This window comes from Chenopodium album, chromosome 5, assembly GCF_948465745.1.
Source record: "Chenopodium album chromosome 5, dcCheAlbu1.1, whole genome shotgun sequence".
In the NCBI taxonomy this organism is placed as follows: Eukaryota; Viridiplantae; Streptophyta; class Magnoliopsida; order Caryophyllales; family Amaranthaceae; genus Chenopodium; species Chenopodium album.
Window position 1 is genome coordinate 59306761 of NC_137838.1, and position 12614 is coordinate 59319374.

General features: G+C 35.4%; 1 protein-coding gene across 1 annotated transcript; it reads right to left on the bottom strand.

The window, feature by feature from the left end:
• Nucleotides 1-297: 297 nt before the first annotated feature.
• On the bottom strand, nt 298-2124 carry LOC145632948 (uncharacterized). The gene is made up of 2 exons (XM_081685268.1): nt 896-2124; nt 298-814 (listed from the first exon to the last, which is right to left on the bottom strand). Exons 1-2 carry the CDS (start codon nt 2122-2124, stop codon nt 298-300), a joined length of 1746 nt encoding a protein of 581 aa, XP_081541394.1.
• Nucleotides 2125-12614: the final 10490 nt, after the last annotated feature.

Below are 12614 nucleotides of genomic sequence, written 5' to 3' on the forward strand. Positions count from 1 at the left end.
GTGAACTGGAAGGTGCATCATAATATCAAAGAAAGCAGGAGGGAATAACATTTCAAACTCACAAAGTATCTCTACAACTTCAGCTGCTAATGTTTCTAGCTCCTCTAAACTCATAACTTTGCTACATATGTGTCTGAAGAAATTATCCAATCTGATCAAGGGTAATGCAACACTTTTCGGCAATGCTTTTCGAACGCAAACTTGAATTAGGTGATGCAACATTACATGTGCATCATGACTTTTGTAGCCAACAAGTTTTCTTTCTTTACCTTGAACACATCTTCCTAAATCTGATGCCTACCCATAAGGAAGTTTAGCTTCTTTGATGACTTTAAGAAAAAGGTCTTTTTCTGCATTTCCCATTGTAAAAGATGCAGGAGGTATCAAAAGTTGTTGACCATCATCTGATAAATATGGATGAAGATGAGGTTTAATTCCCATTTCCATCAAATCTAGTCTTGCCTTATGATGATCCTTTGTCTTACCTGGAATGTCTAACAATGTAACAATCACATTATCAAAGACATTCTTTTCAATATGCATGACATCAAGATTATGACGGCACGCAATATCTGCCCAATATGGCAACTCGAACAATTTTGACCTCTTTTTCCAGTGACCATCACCCCCTCCAGGTTTCTTTGTTTTCCCAAAATCATTTACAAAGTGTTCCAATTCTTGTAACACCTCTTTACCTGATAAAGGTTGAGGAGCACATCTATCCTCTATTTTGCCATCAAATGATTTTGCATCTTGTCGCCAAGGATGATTGATATCTAGAAACCTACGAGTGTCCGTGTAGCAATTTTTTTTGCTATGTTTCAAATACAAAGGTGTCACATCATGATTACAACAAGGACACGCGTAATGGCCTTTGGTGCGCTACCCCGACAACATAGAATAGGCTGGGAAATCATTTATTATCCCCATTAAAGCTGCGTGCATCCTAAATGTTTGCTTATGAAATGCATCATATGTCTCTGCTCCACTTTCCCACAATTCCTTCAATTCGTCAATTAGTGGTTGCATATAGATGTCTATGTCATTTCCTGGTGACTTAGGGCCTGGAATTAACAAAGACAACATAAAATATTCGGGTTTCATTGACAACCAAGGAGGGAGATTATAGTTGATCAATACAACTGGCCATGTGCTGTGAGAAACACTCATCGTTCGAAAAGGGTTGAACCCATCACTGGCAAGTGCTAATCGAACGTTGCGTGGTTCTTGTTTAAAATTAGGGTACAATGAATCAAATTGCTTCCAAGATTGTCCATCTGCTGGATGCCTTATTTTATTGTCATTTGGACGTCCTTTATGATGCCAAATCATTGATTCCGCGGTTTTTGAGCACATATATAATCTTTGAAGTCTAGGCTTCAAAGGAAAATGCCTTAAAACCTTTGCAGGAACCTTATCAGATTTCCACCTAGATAAATGACACTTAGGACACTCTTGAGCTGATTCGTATTCCTTCCTATAGAGAATACAGTCATTCGGACAAGCATGTACCTTCTTATAATCAAGACCTAAATCCTTAATAATTTTCTTTGATTCATAGGAGGATTTAGGAAGATTAGCCATGGGAAATGCTTCTTTTAAAAGCTCCAAGAGATCACCAATTGCTACATTACTTAATCCATTAAGACATTTGAAGAGGTATAAACGAATAAGAAAAGACAGCTTAGTGAAAGTTTTACAACCGGGATATAACTCTTGTTTCCCTTCTTCAACCAACTTGTAAAACTTTTTAGCTTCCTCATTCAGTTCATCTTCAATCCCTTGGCATGAATTTGGCTCTTCAGCAACATCTCTAAATGTATCATTTAATAAACTATGAATATCATCATAAGTGTTCTGACCACCAGGTTTTGGGTCATTACAAGATGATGAAGATTGTTCTTTTTGAAGAACCCACTCCTTGTATCCCTTCACAAACCCATCAACTACCAAATGATCATATACATTATGTCTATAATGGAAAAATCGCCTCTTACAATTTTTGCAAGGACAACAAATTTGTTCCCCAACGGCATTGTAGGCAAACGAATGATCAAGAAATGCATTTAGCCCTCTTTTATACTCATCTGATTGTCTGGGGTAGTTCATCCAATTTTGATCCATGATTAATTTTCTTGTGTAAAATCAATGGTAACTAGACACCCAAAAAAAAAAAAAAAAAAAAAAAAAAAAAAAAAAAAAAAAAAAAAAAAACGTGGAAGACAAATTATACCAAAAACTATGACATTTAAGAGTAAGTATGCACTGTCATTATCAGTCCAATATGACACTAACAATATCATCTTATTTTCCAAAGATATTGTACATGTTCCACTTTAATTGAAATCACCCAAAAAAGATACATAATAACTGACTTGAGAAACTAGTGAATAATAGGATCTTATAACACACAAAACAAAATCATTTATATAAAACAAACAATTGTATCACATTTAAGGTATATAAAATTTCTTGAAATTAACTAGCATATTTCCAACAACACATGTTCACCGAATCAATAACTAGTGAGGTTTCCTAGATTATGTGTAGACACTATCCTTAAGTGCACATAATCACATTAATACTAATATTAACATAGGTCATAAAATAAAGATTAAAAACCAGATAATAGCTCACATTATATATACAGAACAAGAGTGTCATTTGTACAGAGAAGTTGACATACCTGACCGTACAATCTTATATAGAGGGATTCAAAATTAGTGATACAACCTTGTCCTCCGTCGTCTTATGCAAATGCTTTTATCTGCCATTTGATAATGAAAGCGTATATTAGCAAAGTGCTCACTTTCCACTATAAATTTCAGAAGCAAACAATGCAGGTGAGCATTCAATTACACCTAGCAACAAGTATTACTATCAAACAACACATCATAGTACTAAAATGTGCCTCTTATACTATGCTAATAGAAATATGCCAAGGTACCATCACACACTACTTGCTTATTTAATAATATGGCCGTATAATCTACCCCCAAGGTATAGATTGAAAAATCAGATACTAAATTGCTTAAATTATACTAGTAACCTATTAACCTCAACACATTTCTCAATTTGTTTAAAAAGAATACTAGATGGAAAATGTTATAAATAAACTCACAATACCCAATGGATCGGACTTAAAATTTAAAAAAAAAATGAAAATAACTGAGCAAATGAACACCAAAATACCGCAACTCAATATCACTTTTAAATTTTCACAACAACAAATCAAAATTCACTTGGTAGTAGCGTCAAAACACAAACCCATTCTCAACAAATTATTTAAAATACAATAGATTCTTTGATACATTAAATTTGTAAAAATATATGTTTTAATTACCCAGAACTTGCCATAGATCAAATTTGAAGATTTAATTCTCAAAATTCAGCTGGGAGAAGGACACTTACAAAAAAAAATTAGCAGACCAACTAGCACTTGATGAGAAATTCACTAACCCGATAATTGTACAGCTTCTACACACAATTCAGCTAGCTTCCATCAGATCTATTTGATGAGAAATTTGTTGATACTACCTAGACGCTCGTGAATGAGATGTTTGTAACCCTAATTTTAAAATTAAAGCTAGTTACAGTGGAGGATTGTGAGAAAAATTAAGAAATTTTAAGGATGAGTGAAATTTATGAGAGAAAAGAAAAGAGAAATTCGAAATTAGGGTGAGAGATAGATGAGAGGGTTAGCATCTTGTTTATGAGTTAGAGAGAGAAAATGATCTGAGATAGAAATTGAGTTAGAGAGAGAAAAAGCAGGCAGCTTGGGGTTTTGGTGGGATTTTGTTTGTGGGAAAAATTTCATGGGAGGGAAAAAATTGGGTCGTTGGTGCGTTTACCAAAATATAATAGGTTGCAGTTTAACATTCTTTAACCGTTGTCTGATATTCTAAACTAAAAGTAGTAATAAAACCGTTGCCTGACTTAATCTTTAACAATGGTTTTTAAAGGGCTTAAACAAAGGCTGGAAAAGTGCAGCCATAGATGCTTTTAGTAACGCTTAGAAAACCGTTGTTGAGTTTGGTGTTGCCTAAGCCCTTTTTCCTTGTAGTGATCTTACTCTGTCCCCATAATTGATATCCAGTTAAAAAAAAGGTCATTGATTACTTATAAAAACAAAAATTATGAATTTTTGTTAAATCATAAAAATAAAAATCATAGAAATCATCATTTTTCTTGGTTATCTTTTGTAAGAAAACTAAAAATAGAGTGGAATAAAGAAACAAGCGAGTGAAATATTCAATATTCAAAATCTATATACTTCCTCCGTTTCTTTATAGTTGCAATACTTCTCTAAAATAGAAATGTCATAATAGTTGCAACACACTATAATTGGAAAGTATTTTATGTTAAAAGTGGTACTATCACCCTTATTATAATCTAATGGCCCACTAAATTATACTCTTAACAATCTCTCTCCTCCATTTTAAGTGTTTTAAATCACATGAGACTCACTTTTCTTAAATACCGTGAAAAAGGGTGTGTTGCAAGTATTAAAAAACGAAGGATATATATATATATATATATATATATATATATATATATATATATATATATATATATATATATATATATATATATATATATATATATATATATGTATATGTATGTATATGTATATGTATGTATCTGTATGTATGTATATGTATATATATGTATATATATATAAAATAAGGATCATGTGAGAACCAAGTTCTATAATAGAAACTAGTAACTCATCGTGATCGTTGATTGCTCTCAATCTGACGACTTGTGTTTCACCCGCCTTTTTCAATTTCATTAAGGGCATTTTGTAATTTCACCAGTTGAATGACCTTTCTCCTGTTCTTTTCACAGTTCTTTTGTTTCTCTCTCCTCTTTTGCTCTTTCTCTCTCTACTCTTAAATCTCTCTTCGTTTCTCTTATATCAAAATCGGGATTTTGTTCTTCACTGATTAATTTTTTTTGCTGTGATTCTTTGATTTTCGTCATTGTTTGAGGTAATTCTTTTTTTATTTATTATAATTTTTGTGATTTTGTGAATTTTTTTTATTGATTTGCAATCTGTTTTGCTCGATTTGAGTGTGAAGTTAGGTTTTCGCCATTTTTGTTTGATTAATTTTTGTCTACGTTTTTTATAATCATATATTTGATTTAGGATTTGGGTCCTGTCGCTGGTGACAGGATGTGTTTTACTCCGTTTGAAGCTCAATCTCTTTTCTATCGGTTTTCGGACTATTTTCTTATAAATAGGGTTCTTGGACCTCCGTTTTCAATCATCAATTCTCATCAACAATCACCTAATTCTCTCTCTTCTCTCTTGAGCAATATAACTCTCTTTCTCTCTCTTTCTAAACCACCCCTTTTTCAAACACAACTCCGCATTCACAAGATCTAGACACACCTAGCCAAGTTCGAAGTTGCCTTCGCCCTAGACGTGAAAGGTTGATACCTTATGAGGGTTTGGACCCAAATCCAGTCTAAACTTTTTAACTCTTTCTTTCAATTATTTGATTTAATTCTTTGATTTAATATTTTATTGAATTTTACTAACACGTGTATTTTGTTATTAGAAAGAGGCACGAGGTATCAAAGTATGTAGTCTTATTGCTCTGTTATTGTAGAAAGCATGTTTATTTATGAATTCTTAGTGTCATGTTAGGATGTTTTTTTATTGCTTTCTAGTATCATGTTTAGGATGTTTTTTACTCTTTCTAATATTATGTCAGTATCATGTTAGGTCTAAAGCTTTGCTTTTTATTGTTTAGTGACATGCTAAGATCTGTTATTCATCTTGTTAGTATCATGCCTAGGATCTTGCTATTATTGTTATGCTTTAGCGTTGATATGATTGAGATTATGGTGATTGTTATGATTGTTATAATTGTCAATAATATTATGTTGCTTGATATATATTTATTGTTATTGCTTGATCACGCCTTTTCTGTAGGTTTAAAGGGAATTTGTACTTGAAATCACGCCTAATAAGATAATTAATAATTTTCTTTAGGCTTATATGATTTTAATTCAAGTGATCGCCAATGATAGTTTTATTTGCGCATTAGCATTCAACCAACATAGATTAAATAGGTCTAGGGTTAACCTAATGATTGCATGTTAGTCAAAAAGTGCACATGAATACGAGAAGAATAAAGTAGAGACCTATTTTATAGGGCGAGTTCTTTCTCTTTTAGATTGGATTCGTACCCTCATCCCCGAACACCAGTCATGGTTCCAGACCTATTGAAGTTGACGATCTCATGGATTTTTTAGGGGTGTAACCTTCACCATGTGAACGGTTTACAAGTTCTTAAAACTTGTTGGCGACTCTTTTGCTCTTGTTTCCTTCCCTTTGGACGCCACAATACTTAAGTGTATGATCACAGTGGGCGTCAAGTTTGGGATAATGCTTGAAATATTCCCTACGATTTTTGGCGACTCCACTGGGAGGATTTCTATTTTAATTCCTAAAATTGATTTTGGCAATGATTTAGAATGAGCGGATGAGACTCGAAAAGTTATAAGTATTTCATGTGCGTAATTTTAATTAACATTATTGACATATGCATAAAAAAGGTCCTCATTGGAAAGACCATCCGTAATGAGTAAAAAACATAGGATTTTAACACGTAGGAAATTTGAGAAAAATCTTTCACAATTAGAATCGAAATAATACTGCGAAAAATGGAAAATTCTAAGAGCATAGAGAGCTGCTGAGGCATGTAAGAACTAGCGCCGAGAAAACAGAGCCAACGCCTTGTGATGGTTCTATCGCTTGGCAACAACAATGTCGTGTGCTGAGAGAGTCATCTCCTGGCGCCAGTCTCTGTTGTCTTGCGCCAAGTTCTTCCAATACTGAGCCAATAATCTGCCTTCTTGTTTTGACTAATTCTAGTACTTTTTGCTCGATTCTACTTCCTGATTGAGTTTTTCTCTCTTTTCTGAACCCATATGTGTTCTACATATGGCCATAACCCTATAGGGGTTCACGCTTCATCTACCCAATCGAACACTCCTGGCAACGACGGGTACATCCGAGTTTGTGAATCCACCAAACCATGGAAGCAAGTTTAACTTGTGGGGTCCCATCCATACGCGCCAACCCTTTCAAAGGTAAGGCTTCCGCGCAATGCATTTGGACTCATAAATATGGACCCTATTTGACTAACCCATATCCTTAAACTTTAGAGAACTAGAGCCATGGTTAGGTTGCAAACTCATTGCATCATATTGCGCTTACTTGACTACTTGTGCATTCTTTGCTTGTGCATAACCTATGCGTGTTTACACTAACCGTTTGTTTGAATTGTGATTGAGCCTAAATAAACCAATTAATGACTAAAAGGACTTTGCCTAATTTATTAATTAATTTATTTAAGCAATTAAAGTCTAATAAATTAATCAAACCTGACTTAGCACGACTTTAGGCTTGTCCCTTTAAAGTAAAATACTAGAAACAGTCCAAGATCGATGTTCCAGCAATGGCGTAAAGATTTGGACTGTGGCGCCAAACACTGGTGTCCAGCGCCTGGCGACTGACGCTGCGCTTCAGTGTGCGGCGACAGTCAAGTTTCTTGCTCGAGTCATCACGACGAGTCTAATTAAACAGTTTATTAATCAGTTTGACCAATTTATTAATGGCAGTAGCCATGATTAGTCCTTAATTGACTCTAAGCACTTAGTTTCATGGTCATACACAAGCATCAAAGCATGTCACTTACACTCACTAATAAAGCACACACTTAATATGCATGTTACACCTTGACCATGTCTAGAGAGTCTTGTATGCGCGTGTTTTTTGCATTTTTTATGGGGGGTAAGTCGGATATTAATCCTCCTATTAAACCTTGCTTGTTTGAACCCTTGTTTCCCAAAAATATGTACCCATTTTTGCTTTTTAAAAAATCAGTAAATTCAAAGTTAATTTGAGTCAAGTCATTAAAACAAGTAAAATGGTTTAATTTACAGCATGTGGTCAAGAAAAGAAGGGCGTTTAATCAAAGACAACACCTTCGTTCAAGTACAACTTTTTGATAAACCAGTCAGTCGGAAGAGAAAAGTTAAGAAGATAATGGCAAGTCAAGAAGAAGTCAATGAACTTAGGAAATACGTGGCTAGCATGACTGAAATGATGAAGGCTTTAACCCTTCAAATTAATGACCCTGTGAGGCAGCAACAAATGAAGCTCATGCAAGAAAGCTTGAGTAAGATCTCTAGTGACTATAGATTCCATGGCATTAGCTCGCAAGGGGTCTCGGTGGACAAAGAGCTTCTTCCGCAGAAGTTCAATGCCAACGACATCAATAGATTCAATGCAACAGGAAATCCTTACTTCCACTTAAGAGCTTTTGAGACTATAATGAATTTTAAGGGCATTGATAGGAAAGTCTTTCATTCTTTGTTCTCTTTATCTCTTGAAACCGTTTGTCAACAATGGTTCTTTTCCCTTGACAAAGAGAAAACCTCAATTGATAGATATAAATGCAATATTCAAGTTGAAAATGATCATAGAGAACTTGAAATACTTAAGCAAAAAGAGAATGAAGGTTTTACTTCTTTCTTTAATAAGTGGAGGGAAACTTCTGCTAAGATAATCGAGGTACCCACTGAGAAAGAGTCTATGAGGATGTTCATTAAGAATCTCCAAGAAAAGTACTCTAAGCATCTCAAGTACCAAAGCAACTTGAACAATTTTAAGGCCGTCTATGACATTGGAATTAATATTGAAGACGACCTTGCAAAACAAAAAGCTGCTAACAATAACTCCAACAGTGGCTGGAAAGGAAAGAAGAGCGACAATCCTTCTTCTTCCAAAACCACCCATTAAAATAATGTTAGTACCTTTAATCTTAATGAAGTCCTTGCTATGAACAATCAAGGACAAAAGAAATCATTTAGGAGAAACTTTACTCCTATTGGTATGAGTTATGACACCGCATTTGACCGTCTTCATGCGAAAGGTCTTATAACTCCTATTGAACCATTTGGAGACCCACCAGTCAAAAAGAGAACGGCTAATTGGAACCCCAACGCACATTGCAAGTATCATCAAGGCAGGGGCCATCTAACTGAGAATTGTTGGAAGCTAAAAGAAGCTATCCAAGACTAAATTGATATCAACAAACTCCCATTGCCTCCTGCAAGTAAGAAGCCAAGTATTAATAATGCACCACTTTCTGACTCCTTGGCTATTTCTGATGAGGAAGACCATGTCGACCCATCATCCCTTATTAAACCAGTCCAAGTAAACAACCCACCACTATAGAAGAGGTTACGCTCCTCATAAATACAATGCAGAAAACCATAGACATGTGTAGTGAAGTTCTCGAACGCACAAGGTTGGAACAAAGTAAACATGTCAATATAAAGGTTCCACCCATGGAGGCTACTAAGAGGAAGACATTTTCCCTCCAAGTAATCGATACACCTAACAGGAGTAACAAGTCCTATACCCCAATTGGGACTTCTTATGCTAGTATGCTCAAAGTGCTCTCCGAGAGCAGCAAGATCAAACCTCTCAAAGCGAGACCATTTGAATCACTAAAGAGGACAAATAGGTACTTGTAGACACCCATTTGTGTCTCCCCAAAACCAAACCCAGTGATGAGTACCTTTCACGTCGAATCATGATCGAATGAAATGAAAGTGTGGAAAGGTCTAGTGTTGCGGAAAGTTTTATTTCTTTTCCTTTCTCTTCTCTCTGTCTTTGAAAACTTTATTTTAAGAAAATAGCCAATCCAGTTTGGTTGGTCCATGATAAGGGTCCAATAGTGGTGTAGTTGGATGGGGCTTGCAAAGACCTTTCCAACGATATATTATAAGCCCAATTCCGATGAATATTGAGGAATTTATGGCCAATTTACTAAATTGGGCCCGGTTTGAGTTTTAAGTACGGCCCAATGATCTAGGGGAGGGCCTAATATGATTTATCATTCCTAATGTAATTAGGAATGGTTTTGGTCTTCTAGAACATTCTAGAAGGTTTTATCATTTTTAATTCAATTAGGATTCTTCAAAGTTTTAATTAGATCAAATAGCATTTTCGACCGAAATTATATTATTTTATCTTCCAGTACGGTAAAATTATCAGATTTTTGAAAACGCGTTAAAATCCGGTTTGGCGTCCAACCCCAGGCCTTGGCGCCTGGAATCAAGATTAGCGCCAGACGCTAGAATTGGCGCCTGGCGCTAGCCACAGTTCCTGGCGCCAATGAGCCAGGTCTGGCGCCAAGGTGGATTTGTGGTCTTCATACTCTGTTTTGATAAATTATCTTTTTTGGATGATTTTCTCTATAAATATCGTATCAAAAACTCCGTTTTCATTCACGAATTCTTCTTATTCTTAAGTCTTCATCAACTATCTTCATCATCTACATCTATCATTCACCAATTCTCTCTATTCTTAAGTCTTCATCAACTCTCAATCATTCATCAAATTCTTTGAATTCATTCATCTCTTCATTCATTCTTTCTTTTCTAAACTTTGGTTTTCATACAAAATTCCGCATTCACAAGATCTTGAAACACCTAGCCATATTCGAAGTTGCCTTTGCTCTAGACGTGAAAGGTTTTAATTTCTGAGGAGGTACGAGGCATCCAAGTAAGTACTTTAATGGTTTAATTGATATTATGATGTAGAAATCATGCTTAGATTGTTATTTTGATTCCTAGTATCATGTCTAGGGTAACTTTAATATTAAGTATGATTAAAAGTATGATGCCTTTTATTCTCTTCCTAATATTTATGATTGTTAGTATCATGTTAGGGCTAAAGATTTGATTTTTATTGCTTAGTGACATGCTAGGGTTTGTTATTAATCTTGTTAGTATCATGCTTAGGATCTTGCTATGCTTTAACATGATTATGATTATGATTGATATTATTATTATTAATGATGTTGATTATTTATTATGTTGCTTGATGATTTATTTCTTTATTGCTTGATCACCTTTTATTGCATGCTTAAAGGGAATTGGTATTTGCAATCACGCTTAATAAGATAATTAATAATCTTGTTTAGGGTTAACTGTGATTATAATTCAAGTGATCGCCAATAATAGTTTATTTGTGCATTAAATTCAACCAACATAGATAAACAGGTTTAGGGTTAACCTATTGATTGTATGTTAATCAGAAAGCGCACATGAATACGAGCAGAATAAAGTAGAGGCCTATTATTAGGGCAGGTTCAATCTCTTTTAGGTTGGATTTGTACCATCATCCCCGAACCCTTATTTGGTTCATGACCTTATGGAGTTGACGATCTCTTGGATCGTTAAGGGGTGTAACCTTCACCTCGTGAACGGTTTACAAGTTCCTTAAAAACTTGTTGGCGACTCTTTTGCTCTATCTTCTTCCCTTTTGGACGCCACCGTACTTTAGTGTATGATCACAGTGGGGTTCAAGCTAGTGGGATTTTAAAGGCTTGAAACTATTCCCTACAGTAATATTGTCCATACCATCAATCAAGGGAACATACTATAGAACACTGTTTTAAATTCAAGGATTTAATTCAAAAGCTGATTGATAATAATAAGTTAGTCCAAATTCCACAAGAAAAAGATGCTACCATCAATGGAGTTTGGGAGAGTGATGATGATGACGTCTATCTCAAGGATATGGAAGAACCTCCACTTTCAACGATATATCCAGTAGACGACATTTGGGATGAAGAAGATTCACCTATAGACGTTCTCACGAGATCTTGAAGAATGCAACCTCCTATCACCGCACAATCGATTTCTACTAGTCAACAAGTTCCCATACCTATCACAGAAGACAACGATGTTGTCAAACAACTCAAAAAGACTAAGGTCGAGATAAATGTATGGAAACTTCTAGCTACATCCCGCGAGCATAGAGTCGCAGTCATGGATGCATTAGCTAAAGTAGGAATAGATTCTGAAACCACTCCTAAGGGGTTAGCTAACTTTCTCTCGAGCGATCTTCCTAGTCCTATTAATTTGATCACCTTTTCTGACAAGGATCTTCCCCCGGAAGGTGACAAACATAACAAGGCTCTAAACCTCACAGTAATCTGCAAAAGGATGAATGTCCCAATGACCCTTGTAGACAATGGATCGACAATTAATGTTTGTCCACTTCGAACTGCGAGAATGTTAGGAATAAGGGATGAAGATTTGTCTCCATCAACACTAGGAATAAGAGCCTATGACAATAATCGTTGCAAAGCTCGTGGGACAATTACCATGAACGTAACGGTAGGAGTCATAGAACATGCTACTACTTTCCAAGTGGTAGATATTAAAGCATCTTTCAACTTATTGTTGGGACTCCCTTGGCTTCATGACCTTAAGGCCGTCCCTTCATCCCTTCATCAACAAGTGAAGGCTATAGTTGGAGGAATCCCTATCACAATTGATGCTTCACCTATGAGAATCAAAGCCGTTGAAAATCCAATCATCAACGTGGAGCACGATGAGAACGATGAAGACTTGTGGGGCTTTAACGAAGAGGTCTCCTTAATCGAGGAGGATGAAATGACCCCTTTTTGCTATGACCTCCACTCTAACATGACAACAAATGCTATTTTCAGAAAACAAGGACACTTTCCTGGAATGACTCTTGGAAAGAAAAAGGAGTTAGCGAAACAAATGGGACT